The sequence below is a fragment of the Aphanomyces invadans genome (assembly GCF_000520115.1).
Source record: "Aphanomyces invadans strain NJM9701 unplaced genomic scaffold supercont1.2, whole genome shotgun sequence".
NCBI lineage: Eukaryota > Oomycota > Saprolegniomycetes > Saprolegniales > Verrucalvaceae > Aphanomyces > Aphanomyces invadans.
Window position 1 is genome coordinate 335161 of NW_008580147.1, and position 15545 is coordinate 350705.

The 15545-nt window shown below is 53.0% G+C and overlaps 7 protein-coding genes across 7 annotated transcripts; 4 read left to right on the top strand and 3 right to left on the bottom strand.

Annotated features, from left to right (window-relative positions):
* Window positions 1-1187: 1187 nt before the first annotated feature.
* H310_00931 (hypothetical protein) lies at window positions 1188-1420 on the top strand (the record flags this gene model as incomplete). The annotated part of the gene is made up of 2 exons (XM_008863904.1): window positions 1188-1286; window positions 1343-1420. 2 exons carry the CDS (start codon window positions 1188-1190, stop codon window positions 1418-1420), a joined length of 177 nt encoding a protein of 58 aa, XP_008862126.1.
* Window positions 1421-4388: 2968 nt separating this feature from the next.
* H310_00932 (hypothetical protein) lies at window positions 4389-6122 on the bottom strand. Its single transcript, XM_008863905.1, has 4 exons — window positions 5508-6122; window positions 5132-5463; window positions 4980-5087; window positions 4389-4925 (listed from the first exon to the last, which is right to left on the bottom strand). Exons 1-4 carry the CDS (start codon window positions 6099-6101, stop codon window positions 4394-4396), a joined length of 1566 nt encoding a protein of 521 aa, XP_008862127.1. The 5' UTR covers window positions 6102-6122; the 3' UTR covers window positions 4389-4393.
* An 18-nt stretch (window positions 6123-6140) lies between these two features.
* On the bottom strand, window positions 6141-7446 carry H310_00933 (hypothetical protein). The gene is made up of 4 exons (XM_008863906.1): window positions 7399-7446; window positions 7129-7350; window positions 6757-7077; window positions 6141-6709 (listed from the first exon to the last, which is right to left on the bottom strand). Exons 1-4 carry the CDS (start codon window positions 7411-7413, stop codon window positions 6164-6166), a joined length of 1104 nt encoding a protein of 367 aa, XP_008862128.1. The 5' UTR covers window positions 7414-7446; the 3' UTR covers window positions 6141-6163.
* A 209-nt stretch (window positions 7447-7655) lies between these two features.
* Window positions 7656-8396, top strand: H310_00934 (hypothetical protein). The gene is made up of 4 exons (XM_008863907.1): window positions 7656-7795; window positions 7840-7988; window positions 8038-8126; window positions 8178-8396. The coding sequence occupies exons 1-4, from the start codon at window positions 7684-7686 to the stop codon at window positions 8281-8283; spliced, it is 456 nt and encodes a 151-aa protein (XP_008862129.1). The 5' UTR covers window positions 7656-7683; the 3' UTR covers window positions 8284-8396.
* A 44-nt stretch (window positions 8397-8440) lies between these two features.
* Window positions 8441-10070, top strand: H310_00935 (hypothetical protein). The gene is made up of 3 exons (XM_008863908.1): window positions 8441-8718; window positions 8780-8962; window positions 9012-10070. Exons 1-3 carry the CDS (start codon window positions 8473-8475, stop codon window positions 9573-9575), a joined length of 993 nt encoding a protein of 330 aa, XP_008862130.1. The 5' UTR covers window positions 8441-8472; the 3' UTR covers window positions 9576-10070.
* Window positions 10071-10394: 324 nt separating this feature from the next.
* H310_00936 (hypothetical protein) lies at window positions 10395-13339 on the top strand. Its single transcript, XM_008863909.1, has 12 exons — window positions 10395-10508; window positions 10618-10725; window positions 10783-10869; window positions 10932-11088; window positions 11149-11299; window positions 11347-11744; window positions 11802-11900; window positions 11964-12119; window positions 12180-12359; window positions 12410-12679; window positions 12729-13063; window positions 13108-13339. The coding sequence occupies exons 1-12, from the start codon at window positions 10438-10440 to the stop codon at window positions 13181-13183; spliced, it is 2088 nt and encodes a 695-aa protein (XP_008862131.1). The 5' UTR covers window positions 10395-10437; the 3' UTR covers window positions 13184-13339.
* Window positions 13179-15531, bottom strand: H310_00937 (hypothetical protein). Its single transcript, XM_008863910.1, has 5 exons — window positions 14889-15531; window positions 14528-14838; window positions 14297-14452; window positions 13793-14242; window positions 13179-13734 (listed from the first exon to the last, which is right to left on the bottom strand). The coding sequence occupies exons 1-5, from the start codon at window positions 15502-15504 to the stop codon at window positions 13261-13263; spliced, it is 2007 nt and encodes a 668-aa protein (XP_008862132.1). The 5' UTR covers window positions 15505-15531; the 3' UTR covers window positions 13179-13260.
* Between the last annotated feature and the right edge of the window lie 14 nt (window positions 15532-15545).

Genomic DNA, 15545 nt, shown 5'->3' on the forward strand with positions numbered 1-15545 from the left:
GTTGCAAAAAGACCAGCAACCTTCCTGGTGCAGGTCGACCAACAATCATACAGGTCAACTGGTCTATGGTTATCCCATTGCGCGTGTGTGATACACTGAAATACCCGTTGCTGCGCGCCAATGGTTTCCAAATGTTCTGCGACCACAAGAAACTCATCCGAGTATTCGTCGCCGGCGTCAAAATCAAGGCACACACGCGCGAGAAGTTGATTCGATGGGCTGACGTGATTGGCCAATACCGCTATGTGATACAACATATCGACGGTGTGCACAACCTATGGGCTGATCTCATGAACCGTTGGGGTTTTTGCAGCCCTTGAAGGCAACTGACCGACGACTCCGCTGGACGCATCCACCCAGGTTTCGACACTTTGCTTTCCGACGCTGTGACTCTCGATAGTATGCTCGTGCTCTTCGTAAGTTGACCCACAGGAAAACGCGAACGACGCCCAAGTACGTTCACACGCCGCCACAGGCGAAGATACGCTCGCTAGACGACGAGAACTTCATCTGGCCGGACCATGACGCTTTCAAGGACGCCTAGGACAAGTCTAATCACCCACAACCCACCACGATCGGCAACAGCGGGGCGCGTACAGTCGATGATCGCATCTTGATCCCTGGCGACGCTGACGAACTCCTCACGCGCCTGTTCTTCATGACACGTTGCGGTAAAATGGGTCACCGTGGTCATCATGCCATGGCGACTCATCTACGAAAGTTATTGTACATCCGCGAGCTTGATACAAAGGTCACGGCATGAAAGAAGACCTGCTTGATGTACCCGCACACTCGGGGTAGAAAGGTCATTCAAAACCTCAGCAGCATGCTTGGCACGCGACGCAGCGTAACGAAGGCCTGCAATTCGACTTTCTATTTATGTGAGTGTCATGGAACTTACCGATGTATGTCCTGGTGCTCAAGGACGATCTTACGCACTACTGCCGATTTATTGCGTGCAACAGCCTTACAAGCCAAGTTGTAGTCGACGCCATCATGGAATAGTCAGCACGTTTGGTGTGCCTGAGGTTTGGAATTCGGACAGCGGCTGTCACTCAAAAAATACGGTTATGAACGAGCTTGCCACACACCTTAACGTGCAGCACAATATAGTGCTTGAGTATTGCCCATGACACAATGGCACAATTGAACGTGTTAACTGCGGCATCCTGGGACTCATGCGAATCATGCTGCGAGAAACCAGGCTCAAAGAAACCGAGTGGGACTACTTGCTGCTACTTGTCCACGCCAACATCAACCAGACGCCTGTCGCGACGCTGGCCCAGGTGAGTCCAATGGCTTCAACGACCTGGGGACTACGACATCTTCACTACCGTTGTAGGTAAAATCAATGCCAACTTGTCAAAAACAGGATTCTACACGATCAAGTGGTATCGCAAGGATATGCAAACTGCAATAGACTGTCTACGAAGGAGTCTGCAGGAAATCCATGATCAAATATAGACGGACGTCATGACGCTGAAAACAACGCATGTGCGAGAAATCGAACCAAGTGAAGGAGACTCTGTACTCTGGTCAAGAGTCGACGAAAACAACCAGTACCCGAGGCTACTGGTCTCGTGGACAGGACCTAACCGAGTTGTTGAATGTATGCTCATGTGTCATAGTACACCACATCACTGGCACCCAAAGGGAAGCCCATCACTCAGACTGAAGTTCTATGCAGAGAGTCACTCTATGATCACGGAAGAGATCTTGCACCACATCAGCGAACAAGGATCTTTGCTTGCCGTTGGCAAAATTGAAGACGCACGACGAAACCCTGATTCTAATCAGTGGGAATTGCTCATTCAATGGAAAGGCTTGGAAAGTCATGATTCAAGTTGGGAACAGCTCCCAGCGAAGTACAGGGAGATTTTATCCCTCGTACATTCATTCGCCGACCAGTTGCCGGACTGCGCGCGCGAAACACAAGGGATTGGTAGAGGTCCTACCTAGCGTAGTTGTGTAGATCCTCCATCATATCGTTGATGACAGCTGTCTGACATGCACTATGCGCTTGAGATCGGCATGGGGGAATGTTGCGTTCGCCGCAATGCATTGCCCGTGATCCTAGCTGCAACTCGTTTCGCCCGGTCGGTGCCACCATGGCGACCGGGCCCGACTGCGGAGGGTGGTGCCGAGCGGCTTTGTGTGTCAGTGCCTTTGTCTGTCGGTGAGAACATGAAGAAGCCATGAGCAGGAAGGACATGCTCTGCTTGTAGATCCGATGGGAACTGACGAGCACAAGGGTCTGATCGGACTTTTGCCGATGTGATTTATATTTGGTTTACTATAGGGTGGATTAGCCAGTTGGCTACCCCAGTCAGTCTTGCATTTGCTTCCAAGTGCTCAATATACACCACAAGCTTGCCCGGGAGCCCACTGCTCCCCCATCACCGTGTTCGTTGTTTGGTGTACCTGAGTGCCCGGGAGAAGCCACAGTGAGACAACCACATGGAAGCAGGAGAACAATGATCTCACATTCAAACTTGAGTTGCTCTAACTAATTGCCATTTTCGGTTTTCCCTCTTGTGGGAGGAACACAGCCATGAAAGCGACCTGATTTCATCGAGTGAGAACGAGAGACATAAGCATGCCTTTGCAGTAAAATACAGCAACTCAGAAGAGGAATTTACCCAACAGAGGGTCGTGGAACTTTTTTAGAGAAAATGTGTGATCAGTATTTTTTGAAAGTCTTTCATACAAACACAATGTGCATTACGAAATCACGACACGCAATCGACCTACTTCAGACGATTGAAAACTACTGAGTAACTAACGAAATAGCTGATCACTCACTATTTACGAAATAAATGTTGAAGTCACTTCGGGAATTCCGTCCGAATCATTGGAAGAATTGGCCCTACAGTAGTGCTTGCTTTGTTTGGCTGTGATTTTGCACATCAAAGTGGAGGCAATTCTGCCAGGATATTGAAAATTTTTCAAGATGCCGTAACAGATAGTGTGTGACAGCGGATCGAAGGAGTAGAACTGTTTTTCCACCTTGTCAAGGTTACAGGTAAAGCACTTTTTCCAATCTCAAGCCAAAGATCACATGCTATGTTCCATCCCTCTTGCCACAATAGGGTTGATGAATGTGTAACTCATCGTTTTCCTCCTTACCCGAGGCAGTCTCGGCAAGGTCCTTTCCTTCCCGCAGAGAGGATGCGGCTGAGAAGTGGTAATCACAAAGGTTTGATGTGGTATTCGGATAATGTATCCGGTTTGCGCGCGAATTTTCAAATTTTGGATCACCTGTATGTCAACAATGCCCCGATGCAACGACGATGGGAAGGCGGCGCTGGAGCTCAAGGTAGATGAACCTGCGGTAACTCTGCGAAAACATCCTGATGGAATGCTTCTTGTAGCTGCAAAGAATCCTCCATAATGCTGAGGACTATTCGCGACGTATCAATGCCGTGGACTTTGGTCTTCTCCCATGCTCCGCGGCATATATCCAAGCGACGCTGAGAACTCTCAACATTCGCCTGAAGCAATCTGTTGAAGCATTCAAAGCGCTGATGAACGAACTCGCGAAGATGTCGAATGATTGTACCACATTGACCCACACTACTATTTTCGTCGCAGCCTGTCACTTGAAAGCCATTGAACAAGTTGCCAACGAGTATTACCTCGCCGTAAGTTTTACTTTTCATTGCTGTGAGCAAACCCTATTGACATCTCAAGTGGATGGCTATACAATCAACTGCGGCTTTGGTCGAAGGGGATGCAAATCGTGAGAGAAATCCCACAGGTCGCCCTCGCTGCCTTCCAAGTGACTTCCACAGTGCTTTGAGCAAACTCTCCAATACCCCGTCCGTGCTTGATGGAATCATGAGCTCAAAAAAGTGTGCGTATATGTATGCATACATCACAGGTCCAACATGACTGACAATTCCGTTCAGTAGCAATGATCACCCAGCAGGAAATGGCAACGAAGTTCGCAACACCTCCGACAAATTTGGTACAATCCATGGCCGTGAATTCGACGTTGAAACATGTTATGCGCGAAAAGGTGACGCTAGAGCTCCGAAACGCGTGTCCATACTCGATTGTCGTCGAATCGGTGACTATTGTCATACAGACCAGGTCAATTTGGCACTCCATCATGATTACTGTTGACGAACCACTGAATGACGAATGGGATAACCCTCAAGCGTCCATGTGTACGTGGGTCCGCGATATTTCAGACATGCCTCACGTTGATCAAGTGCGAGTTCGCTTCAATCCTGCCACTGTGGCGTACTTCCCCACGGCAACTCCATGGATTTCCTCGCCTCCGCGCACGTCTCCCCTTGTCGAGTGGCTAGTCCGCAAGGACAGTATACATGCGACTGTGGTGGCGCCGTGTGCAGTCGTCGATGCGTCGCATTTCATCTGAGAGATAGCACTAGATCATGGCCTTCAATTTCAGCATGAGTTTATCCAACTGATACGCCTGCGTTTGTTCAAGACGCTCGAGACGGTGAACGTGGGCGCATCGGGTGGCGGGAACCGCAACATGGCAAAACGGACGACTCTGCGACCACTGGAGATAATTCGCCTGAATTTCCAGAAGCACGGTCACGAGCTCAACGAAGTCTTGGCGAAGGAGCAGCTTCGCTTTGGTTCGTGGGTCGGATGAACTTGCGTAAAAGAAAAACATCGTGCGCAGCGCAGGCTCGTGTTGGAACCAAAACATCGGCCCAAAGTACTCGCAAATGGCGCCATTGAATGACGTGTCAAAATCGAGACCGTGCCGGTCATGCAATGCGATCGTGGCGTTGACATGGTCGCCCCACTTGGAGTACAAGTCATGCACTGCGAGCAGGCCTGTGGCTGGAGCGACAACTTTTCCGTATCGAATGACGCCCGGGGTCCCGGGGACGAACGGGTGCAGCAGCCATGCATCTCGGCGGGCTTTGGTCACGCGGTGGTAATATCTGCAGAGTGTCCATGAGTTTTCAACGCCAAGAGAGATTTGCCGGTGAACGAACTTGTTGGTTTGACGGAGAGACATGGAGTCCAGGTACGACAAGAACGACATCACTTGATGAAAGACACGCGTAGGAATTTTTGCCATCCATGGGCCTGTCGAAACAAGCCTACGCACAAAAGTCAGGCGAGTCAAGGTACTGTCGAATAGGACCTGTACGGAGTGCAAAGGTGAAGGCAGTTCGGGCTCTGCGTGAGGACGAGCTGCTGGCGATCAAAGCACACGCCATGGACGTCTGGAATGGCCAGGACGTGGGACAACAGCCCGACTTGAGAGAACACGAACACTCGAGTATCATCGCACACGACAATGTCGCCGTCGTCTTCGCAGCCGACTGCGATGCTCGACGGGTGCTGCATCGTGGTCGAGCTACCCCACAGAGTTTGAAGGCGGAACGACCGTGCGCCAAACACTTGAATGCGGTGATTGTCCCGATCACACACAAACAGATCGCCGCATCGATTGAGCGCAAGAGCAACCGGTGACTATCAACAGGTTGAAGAACGGTCCCAAGCAAAAACGTCCTCACCTGAAACTCGCCCGGATTTATGCCGAATGCCCCGATCACGGCCATGACATGCCCAGTCGTCGCGACGACCACAACGCGGTGGTTGCCGCTATCTGCCACAGCAATGTGACCGTCGGGAGTGAACGCGAGGCCCAAGATGTGGTTGAACTGCCCTTTCTCGGACCCAAACTTTCCAAAGTGCGCGAGGAGCGTGTGGTGGATGGAAAACACTTGGATTCGGTTGACTTTGGCATCGGAGATTGCTATCGTTCCCGTCACATGGATGGCGATGCAATGCGGCTCGAGGAACTTGCCGGGGTTCCCACCTTTCCCTCCGATTGTGTGCTGCAGCTGCAGCGTCGCCGCATCGAGCACGCGGACGCACGCGTGGCGGACGTCACACACGAGAATGGTGCTGTTCAAGGGGTTCACCACCACGCCTCCAATGAGAGGTGCACTTTTGCCGGCTTCGTTCGGCTGAGTATTCGAGATCAAGGTCTGCCGTTGCGACTGAACTTGCGAGTAGTCCCGCCCCAGCACGACCGATTCGAGGGGCCACGACACTTTGGCGTGGAGGTACGTGGCCAGTGCCGCGCCCATCGCGGCCGTCTTCATTGCAATCTATACTTAGATTCCTTGACAACTACTCGAATGCACGAATGGAAGACTCGAGTTCGTTATTTTGTCGAATCCTTTTGAGCAACATGCACCTTGCCGTCGACAACATACGTCTGGACGTCCGTGTGCAAGGCTACGTTGTGCTGCAACAAATTGTGGAATTGCTCTGGAGCGACGTCGCCGAAGTCGTTGCCCCACACGATCAACTTGGTAAGTGCCGAGTGCGAGTTGCGCGCGACACCGTTGGCTAGTCGGGCCAACCCCGCGTCTTCAATCGAGTTGTGCCCGAGACACAGCACCTGCAGACGGGTGGACACCCCCAAGACAGTCTCAAACGCTTGTGCTCCGTCATTGCCAATTCGGTTGGCAGTCAAGTCGAGTTCAACAATGCGCGAGTCACTGAGAAGCAGTGCTGCCAGGGCTTCCGAACCGAAGCCACCGATACGATTTGCACGAAGATGCAAACACGTGAGGGTATGGTTGTCCAGGAGGCGCTCGGCTAGCACTTGGGCACCGACGTCTGTGATCTGGTGCTTGCACAAGCTGACATGCGTCAGCGTCGCGTTGACCTGGAGCATTTTACCCACGTGTTGAAGTGCTTCTTCCTAAAGTGGGGTCAGCATCGAGTTTTGCAGCAGAGAACAAGCCAGACCTCGAGCGTTTTGAGTACTGGATTGTCCAAGTTGATGCGGGCGAGGGCAGTGTTGTGGCGGAGAGCTCCCGAGATCGCAATCAAACTGCCGTGGCCGATGTCAGTGTCTCCAATGTCGAGATCCGCAAGGTTCGAGTTAATCTCGAGCATGCGTGCAACGTGGAGCCCTCCTTCGTTCCCGAGGGGGTTTCGGCGCAGGTTTAGCACACGGATCGTCTTGTTCTCGGCCAGCGCCGTGCACAAGATGCGGGCACACTCGTCGTTGAGCGCGTTGCCGGCCAAGTTGACGTTGACGAGGTTTGATGTGTAGCCGTCGCAGTTCTAAGTACGCGTCAAGACTGTGCACTCGCCACGAACAACGGCCACTCCCACCAGGAAGAGCTTGGCAATCGCTCGAGCTGCATTCAGATGGTTTTCTGGATCGTCGTCGTCGAGCTCACCGACGTTGTTGTACTGAAGGTCGACTTCGTACAAGTCGTTCACCTCAGCCACGACCATCGTGTTGCACAACGAGATGGCCTCCAAGTTGGTCACCCGCGATCGGAACGACTTGACGGTATTGCCTGGAATAATTAGGCCGGTTTGGCCACGGTCCTATGCAGCATGCTGGGAAGGGTCATCGCTCGAGCCACACAATCGTACCAACTCGTCCGCCATCGCCGCACTTACGGGCAAATTCGCCAAGTTAACCGTTTCAGAGTCGGTTACAGATCTGCCCCCCTCGAACTGCCGACGCGGCCATCCGAGGCACCGGCGACCGCGTCGCAGGAATTACGACGGGACCGCATGAGGTATGGTCAAGTCTTCTGTGTCAGGTAGCGTGGGCGTTCACTTTCTACAATCTCGCAGAGGAAGCGATGACGCAACGTGTACGGCAGTTTCAAGGCAGTTGCAGGACTTGAAGGCGGCGAATTGCCAGAGAAGACGATGTCGAAAAAGGCAGCTGCCGTGGCCGACGTCGTGGAAGAGCCCGTCGTGGATTCCGTGCCGGAGACAAGTGGATCTGGAGCGTTCCACTTCCCCGACGGGAGTCGATATGGTGAGGTCGATCAATGGTGTTTTTGATGTCACGCTGATCTGTAGAAGGGGAATATCAAAGTTTCAACCAAGTTGTGATGCGGCACGGCATGGGGACATTTATCAATGGCCCCGAAAAGTACACGGGAGCATGGCAGAAAGATCAAATGGAAGGCAAGGGGGTGTATTACTTCGCATCGGGAGCGTTCTTTGAGGTACACATCTCGCTCGTTTGCGCAGAAGTGGATGGGTAAATCGATGCAGGGGGAGTTCCGAAACAACCTGTTTGTCGGCGACGGCGAGTATCGATGGAGCGACGGCGCGACGTATGTCGGGCAGTGGTCCCACAGCAAGTAGGTTGGACGTTGTGCCCATCCGTGTGACTGATTTCATCGGACTGGTAGAATGCATGGCACTGGCTGTTATAAAGACAAGGATGGCGTCGAGTGGAAGGGGTCCTTCGTGAACGGAAAGTACGACAACGGCCGTGCATTCCTCACGCTGCGTTGACCTTCCTGTCCTGGGCGCGGGTCGAGCCGACGGGCTATGTGCTGCCTGATCGTGGAGAGAATTCCTACGAAAGATCTTCGAATTATAATATGCGATGCATGTGTTTCAACGAATTATCTCATTGTTTGTATTGGCAATCAATTTAAATTCGGTTCGGGTGCAAGACAAAACGTCCAACGTGCACAATCCATGTCGACGATGCATCTGTGCCTTGGAACGAACGCCGTGACGCTATGGCTCCTCCTGGCGGTGACGGTGACGCTTAGCATAGCCCAAGTCGATCACACTCTTCTCATCCAGCAAGATCTCAGTGAAACATTTTGCCCTGTGTGCAACATGGTGGTGCAACCAAAACCGAACCAACTTTTGCGTGGAAGTCAAGTGCTATACGCGTGCAAAATGGCAGGCCATCTCAAGCAACTCGTGTCGAATCCCGTAGGTTCATGCATAGCTTCGCTTGATGCGCTGTGCCAATCTTGCTCATCGGACAACGTAGAAATCGTTTGTACGTGAGATTTCCGCCATTTCGACCTTGCCAGCACCGTACGCCAACTCCACCGTCGCCTGCCCCGTCTGCCATGATAGCAGTATCACTCACGCTGTTCACTTGGGGCCTCACGGCAACCAGATGATCTTTGCATGCTCCGAGCACCATGCGTCGACCATTTCAACAAATCCCGTAAACTCCCTTCTACCATGCTTTCCATCTAAGGTTCATTGCATCCAAGGCGGACGTCTTCATTTACTCCCCGTCCAACGACACAAGTGCGTACTGCCAAGGAGCTACGACCATGTACGACGGCTTCCAGTCTGCGTTTCACGGCATTTGCCCGCGATTGCTCTTTCCACGGTGGGTGTTGAACTCGGAAGTCAAGTACGGTGTCGGCTTTCTCGGCATTGTCCTCATGGGCATGCTGCTCGAATGGTGGGTGGAGTTTCAAGACAGATTGCAGCGACGCTTCGTAAGTTCGGTGGGTTTGCCCATGTCGGAAGCGACTGCGAGGGACGAGAAACTCTACGACGTGGAGAATTCGACGTTGGAAGATAAACTCCTGCCTGTGGAACAACGGCCGCTGCGACGACGGTCCCTGCCACTGCGTGCCAAGGCGGTTCTCGCGACGTCGTACACGGGCATGATGGCTCTCGCGTACTTCCTCATGCTCGTCGTCATGAGCTACGAGTCGGGCTTCTTCATCGCAGCGCTCTTGGGGGTAGGACTCGGCTTCTTCTTCTTCCGCGACGTGGATACCGCGAATCCTTCCAGCAACCCCGATCCATGTTGTAGCACTTAAAACTCGCATGATCTGTCGTTGTCTGGTGTTGCCAACCCCGACGGTCCGTCACCCACCCAAGCCACCCTTCCATTGTGCTGAAGTTGCCGACCAGCGCAAGCGTAGGCCGAGACCGCTCCTCATCGCACTCTGCGCACCAACTCCTTCAGTCGCCATTGTGTGCCATGGCCGTGGACATGTTGGTCCTTCAACTGTCGGGAATGCCACGTAATTTTATCCGGACACACTGGCATCGACGAGACGCTGTTGAAGGAGACACCACACTCGATGACGATGTCCTGTGGCGAATAGGATATGCAGGATGAGGACGACTTCGGATCATGTCCGAGGCCTCGCGAGTGGGGAGCGTTGTCTACCGAAGATCATGGGGGCACATACAGTCTGTTCCATCAATGACATCAGGAAAAACTCGGCATATGTCGTGCCTATGTCAACAGCAAATGCGAGGATAGGACCAAGCGACTCGATGTCGTGCATCCAGTACCTTGAATCCCGTGGAAGGAGCAGGAAAGACACCAAGATGTGCGGGCCAGAGCCCTCGGCGCTACCGACTGCACGAAACTTCCATGGCGCTTCTCATCCACCAAACCGCGATTCTCAAGTAATTAAATACCGTCGTTGCACGCACATGCTGGAATAATGCACGACGGTTGGTGGAATTAAGAACCGGGAATTATATTACACAAGTGGAATCGTTCCACCTGCGGATTCCAAATGTTGCGGCAGACATTCCGATATATTTAAATTTCCGACTTGACATTGGTATAGAAAATCGGAATTTTCGTTTGTATTGGCTCGCCGTGGGCCATTAAAAAGACCCTTTCCTTGTCGCCTCCACACTCATTGAGAACAGGAGGCCGCGATGTCCCTTTTCGCGTCAGACAACAACTCCAGCATGTGGTCCACGGCCGGCTCGCTCTTCAACATCTCTAGGTGAGGATGCGTATGCCACACGTGTCTCAGTTGATGGCTTGCCGTGCGACGTACGCGACCACCGTGGACACCCCCCTCACGCGTGTTTGTGTTCATGCATTGGGCGTAGCCCTCTGTCGGACTTGTTGGAAAAAGGCGACTTCACGTTAGAGCAAGTGCTTGAAGAAGACGAGCTGATTCAAGAAGTCAAGTCGAGAAACATCAAGCTCTTGCAATTGTGCGGCCAATTCTTCACGAATCCGACAAAATACCGACCTCATTTGGCCTTTCCTAGCTTGTCGAAGGAAGAAACGGTGCGCAAACTCGTGCACTACGTCACGCGCAAGTCGGAGGAAGACGACGGGGACATGATTTCGATCAAGTATGTTCCTACATTCGCGAGCGCTGCTCGCACCAGTCTCTCACGAATGCTCGCATCGACAGGTATCCGTTCATGTCGAGTGAAGTGCTGTGCTGCGATATTATGTGCATCACGGAAACGTTGGCCACTGCCTCATGCGGCGCGATCATCGAAGATCTGTTTCAGTTGCTCCGTCAACCTGCGCCATTGGATCCGCGTATTGCGGGTTACTTTGAGAAGGTTCGCCGTATGCATGTTCCCACAGCGCCGACGTTTCGATGAATCGACTCCCCATGCTAGGTTTTGTCGGTCCTGATGGTCCGCAAGTCGTACGAAGTCACGGAAGTCCTGAACAAGAATGCGGATACGTTGCTCGATGGCTTCATGAAGCACTCTGTGTCGTACTCGATCGCCGAATTGTTTAAGCGTATCATGCAGCCAAACCAGGGCGGTAGGCTCCTCCCCAACGTCGCCAAGATGTAAAACAGGCACTTGTAGACTTCATGGACGACATGGACTTCTCGCATCCATACAACTCCAACGGGCCATGGTTTTCCGGCGACGACGACGACATGAGCGCCGTGGGCACACCGCAGTCCAAGGGGGTTCTGTCGTGGCAAACTGACCGTCGTGTCGTGGACAAATTGATTGAGAACCTGCGTCCGACCAATGACGCGAACGAGCCCATCGACAGCGACGTGCACAAGCACTGTGCCGAAATCCTGAGTGACATCATCCATTATGGCACACGGGTGTCGGCCAATGAACCCGCCCCCGCCTCGGCTACGCTCGTGGAATACATCGAATCGGCGGACACAGTCGAAAAAATCATCAATTTGGCTCTACCCATCGACAACTCGTACTCGACATCGATGACGTCGGCGTTGACCGTGCTGGTGCGACCTAGTCTTTTTGGTACTTTACGACCGTGTGACGCTGCTACCTGTGGTTAGAGCGCGCTGTTGTCTCGCCATGCCAATACCCACTACTCCTCGACGACACCGGAAGAAACCCCCGTGGTCGTGACTGCCACGATCGCTCGATTGCCCCAGGTTTGTGAGGAACATGTGCCATTTTGGTCAAGACATGTGCAGATTGCTGACTGGCGACGTTAGATATCCCAAGCTTTGCGGGCTGATGCTGGCACGACGGTGAACCAACGACATCAAACTGTGCCCAAGCTTGGTCTTCGCCGACTCAAGCTCGTCGGTTTGCTAGTCGTGTTAATCCAAGCCAAGTACCGCGCGATCGACGCTGTCGTTCTGTCCGAGGTGCGAGGCGTGTTGTCCCACGCGATGATTTGTTTCCATCGCCTGTTTGTTGGCCCGTAGAACATCATTTCGCAGTGCCTCGACTTGTTTTTCCAGTTTGAGTCGGTCAACATGCTCCACGCCGAGATTGAATCGCTTGTGATCGGGGTGTTGGAAAGTGGTGGCCCAGACCTCCAAGTCGGTTTGTTGCAGCAATCAAACTTGCTCGAACGCATTCTCGACGCCTATGCAACCAACGATGTAAATATCGTCAAGCTCATGGAATTGTTGTGCTCATGGACGTCCTCCAGGCGGCGGTGCACGAATCTCTTGGCAATGCCAAGGGCTACATGGGTCACTTGCTGCGCATCTGCAACATGATTGTCAACATCACAGACGAAGTCAAGGGTGTCGACAGCCGTGGATCGTTAAATGACATGACACATGCCGACAGCATCGTCGAGTACCTCGAAGCGGATCCATCGTGGCCCAAGTGGGAAGAGTTTGTCAAAACGACTATCGCCGCTGCGAATGAAAAGGACCGACATGCGTTGGGCGGATCGGTTGTGTCGCACCCTGTGGTACCTGTCTCCGTTTAAAACGTTTATTGCAACTGACCAAATGCACAAGGACGACCCGTACGGCATCGGCCGCTTTGATCACCCGCCGATTGGATCGTTTGCAGATATGCTCGAAAGCGGCGACCACAGCCACTTCGACACAGACTTCGACCTGCCCAATGACAATGATATGCCTGCCATGATCAGCGACAGCAGTAGCAGCGATGAAGAAGAAGACTTTACTGAATTCGACCCGCGATCGATCCACCTCAGCAACCACCGACACGACGTGATCCCGGTCCTTCCATTGGACTCATCCGACTTGGTCATGGAAGAAGCAGACAAATCCATGGACACGTCGTGGGCGAACTTTGACCAACCCGACGTCGCTGCTCCGCCTCAAGTGTACGTTTGACTGGTTGACGTGACCTGATGTGGAATACGAGCAGGGAAAGCTTTGCCAACTTTGACGACGTGCCGCCACCCGCACCGGCGGCCACCACAACGACGACCCCCGACGCTTAGGACATATGCATGTGGTAGATTCATTTTACGGAAGGATAGAATATGAAAAGAACGCCCAATATGTATACATTTTGCAATCAACTCTGGTCCCATCGACTTCGTTTCGCCGGTGGCAGGGCAGCAAGCTCGTGATCGTCTTCGTCAACTTGGTCCCATCTGCTTTTCCTCGGTGGGTTGGATGGCAGAACTGGGTCGAGTCGGCGTGGATGGGGTGGGGACGGGCAAGGCTGAGTGGTTGTGGCTGCTACGAACCCCATCATGTTCGTTGCCCCCCGAGGAGGTGCGCTGCCCTGTCCGCGGTGGGGCTGGTAGGTGGAGTTACTGCCAAACCCGAGACCTTGACGCTGCTCTTTTTTTGTCTTGGGCCGGGTTTGGAAAAAGCCGGACGATTCGCGTTCGGCTAAATCATCGGCATCAAACTCATCCCGCCTCGACGTTGCACCAAAGGAGCTCCCTCCAACACAAGACGACGATGTCGCATGGACGGGACGTGGGTTCTTTCGCTGGAAATGCTGCGACTTGGACGCGACCGCCAAGAGCTCCGACGATACCTAACGCAAGCACGTCACGACGGATGGACTTGTGTATTCATGGCAGTCAGGTTATTACCGGTTGGTTGGTGAAGTCCATATTGTTGACCAAGTGCCCGGCAAAGTCTTGGTCCTTGGGTGTGACCAACGTATACGCCGTCCCAGGCGATACCCCGTCGATTCCCATGCGCCCCGTTCGCCCAATGCGATGAACGTGCGTGTCAATGTTTTTAGCAACGTCGTAGTTGACGACATTCTTGATATCCTTGATGTCGAGTCCCCGCGCCGCCACGTCGGTGGCAACCAAAATCGGGCACTTGCCCGACTTGAAACGCCGCAACGCGTCGGCACGATCAAACTGGGACTTGTCTCCATGCAGCGATACGCACGGGTACACGTCGCCCAGTCCATTCAAGCTCGCGGCCAGTTCGTCGACCCCTGCCTTGGACCCGATGAAAATGAGCAGCTTCCCTTCTTCCGTCAACATAGGGAGATTCTTCATGAGCCAATTCCACTTGGCCTCCTTTGTCTAGTCCAAATCGGATTAAAATCGAAAACTCTTGGGATCCGTGAGTTTTGGTACTGGAACGACGACGGCCATTTGCTTGATTTCGTCGTTGGCCTGCCCGACAGTGCCGACAATGATCTTGACCGGGTTGGTCAGGACATCGCGCGCCAGCGTTTCAATGCGGCGGCGAAATGTCGCTGAAAAGAGCAGTGTTTGCCGGTCAGGGCGAATCTACCGATAGAAAAAACACACGGTATATTCACGAGAAAAGTCGCCCAAAGGCATGACAGCACGCTGTGTTCCTACCTGCCCCAAGATAGACCTCAATTGCGACTCAAACCCCATCTCAAACATACGGTCGGCTTCATCCAGCACGACGAAAGTCACACGATGGAGATTCTTGATCACTCGTTTGCGTAAATGCTCCATCAACCGGCCGGGTGTGGCCACAACGATCTCGGCACCTTTTCGAATTGACTGGATCTGGTCCCATTTGTTGCCAGCACCACCGTAAATGGCCGCGCACTTCGCGTCCATGCTAAACTTCTTGGCCTCCACGTAGATCTGGTGGGCAAGTTCTCGTGTGGGCGACAGGATCACAGCTATCGGCCCTTCGTCTATTCAAACTCGTTAGAAGCCGCTATACAGAACGGCCCCCTTTTCGTACCCTTCTCAAGTAGTCGCTGGTCCATGATATGCACCATCATGGGTAAGAGGAAGGACAGAGTCTTCCCCGACCCGGTTTGAGCGATGCCAATCATGTCGCGACCAGACATTGCTAATGGGAACGCTTGCGCTTGGATAGGTGTGGGAGCTTCCAATCCATGTTTCATGAGAAGCGCCAGCAGTTGACGACTAAATCCAGCTTGCATAAAAGATCGGATAGGGGCAATGTCAACGTCGCCTGGGCGGAGCTCCACACGGATGTCGAGCTCCCGCCGAAGCTGGGAAATTTCAATTGCATTCAGTGCCGTGGCGGGCGTATAGAATGCTTTCCGAAATGATTCATACGCCACGGTCGAGTGATCAAGTGGAGCAAGTTCTTCCATGTCTTGGTTCTTGTTCAGTCGGTTCCATTCTTCCACGTCGTCTTCGAATACTTGGTTGGGCTGGGTTGCAGTTGCCGCGGTACCTTTCCCGATAGCAATCCTGGACTCCTTGACCTCTTCTTCAAACGAACACCTCTCCATCGCCGTTGTTTCTCGGTGGGACGTGCGCTCCTGCGCCACTTGGGCTTCAATCCCAAGCATGAATGCATCCAGCGGATCGATCTCATCGGCCATTATTGCACCCCGCCGTCTCGACAGAACTCGTGTACTGTGTA

Coding starts and splice junctions, on each gene's coding strand:
- H310_00932 (XM_008863905.1), bottom strand. CDS start 6,101: ATGAAGACGGCCGCGATGGGCGCGGCACTGGCCACGTACCTCCACGCC. Junction 5,088..5,131: donor CACCTTTGCACTCCGTACAG/GTCCTATTCGAC, acceptor TTTTGTGCGTAG/GCTTGTTTCGACAGGCCCAT. Junction 4,926..4,979: donor TCTCTCCGTCAAACCAACAA/GTTCGTTCACCG, acceptor GACACTCTGCAG/ATATTACCACCGCGTGACCA.
- H310_00933 (XM_008863906.1), bottom strand. Junction 7,078..7,128: donor CGATTGCCAAGCTCTTCCTG/GTGGGAGTGGCC, acceptor ACGCGTACTTAG/AACTGCGACGGCTACACATC. Junction 6,710..6,756: donor CAGTACTCAAAACGCTCGAG/GTCTGGCTTGTT, acceptor ACCCCACTTTAG/GAAGAAGCACTTCAACACGT.
- H310_00934 (XM_008863907.1), top strand. CDS start 7,684: ATGTCGAAAAAGGCAGCTGCCGTGGCCGACGTCGTGGAAGAGCCCGTC. Junction 7,796..7,839: donor CCCCGACGGGAGTCGATATG/GTGAGGTCGATC, acceptor GCTGATCTGTAG/AAGGGGAATATCAAAGTTTC. Junction 8,127..8,177: donor GGGCAGTGGTCCCACAGCAA/GTAGGTTGGACG, acceptor TCGGACTGGTAG/AATGCATGGCACTGGCTGTT.
- H310_00935 (XM_008863908.1), top strand. CDS start 8,473: ATGTCGACGATGCATCTGTGCCTTGGAACGAACGCCGTGACGCTATGG. Junction 8,719..8,779: donor AGCAACTCGTGTCGAATCCC/GTAGGTTCATGC, acceptor CGGACAACGTAG/AAATCGTTTGTACGTGAGAT. Junction 8,963..9,011: donor CGACCATTTCAACAAATCCC/GTAAACTCCCTT, acceptor ATTGCATCCAAG/GCGGACGTCTTCATTTACTC.
- H310_00936 (XM_008863909.1), top strand. CDS start 10,438: ATGTCCCTTTTCGCGTCAGACAACAACTCCAGCATGTGGTCCACGGCC. Junction 11,300..11,346: donor CATGCAGCCAAACCAGGGCG/GTAGGCTCCTCC, acceptor AGGCACTTGTAG/ACTTCATGGACGACATGGAC. Junction 11,901..11,963: donor CGATCGCTCGATTGCCCCAG/GTTTGTGAGGAA, acceptor TGGCGACGTTAG/ATATCCCAAGCTTTGCGGGC.
- H310_00937 (XM_008863910.1), bottom strand. CDS start 15,504: ATGGCCGATGAGATCGATCCGCTGGATGCATTCATGCTTGGGATTGAA. Junction 14,243..14,296: donor AAATGGCCGTCGTCGTTCCA/GTACCAAAACTC, acceptor GATTTGGACTAG/ACAAAGGAGGCCAAGTGGAA. Junction 13,735..13,792: donor TGGACTTCACCAACCAACCG/GTAATAACCTGA, acceptor TGCTTGCGTTAG/GTATCGTCGGAGCTCTTGGC.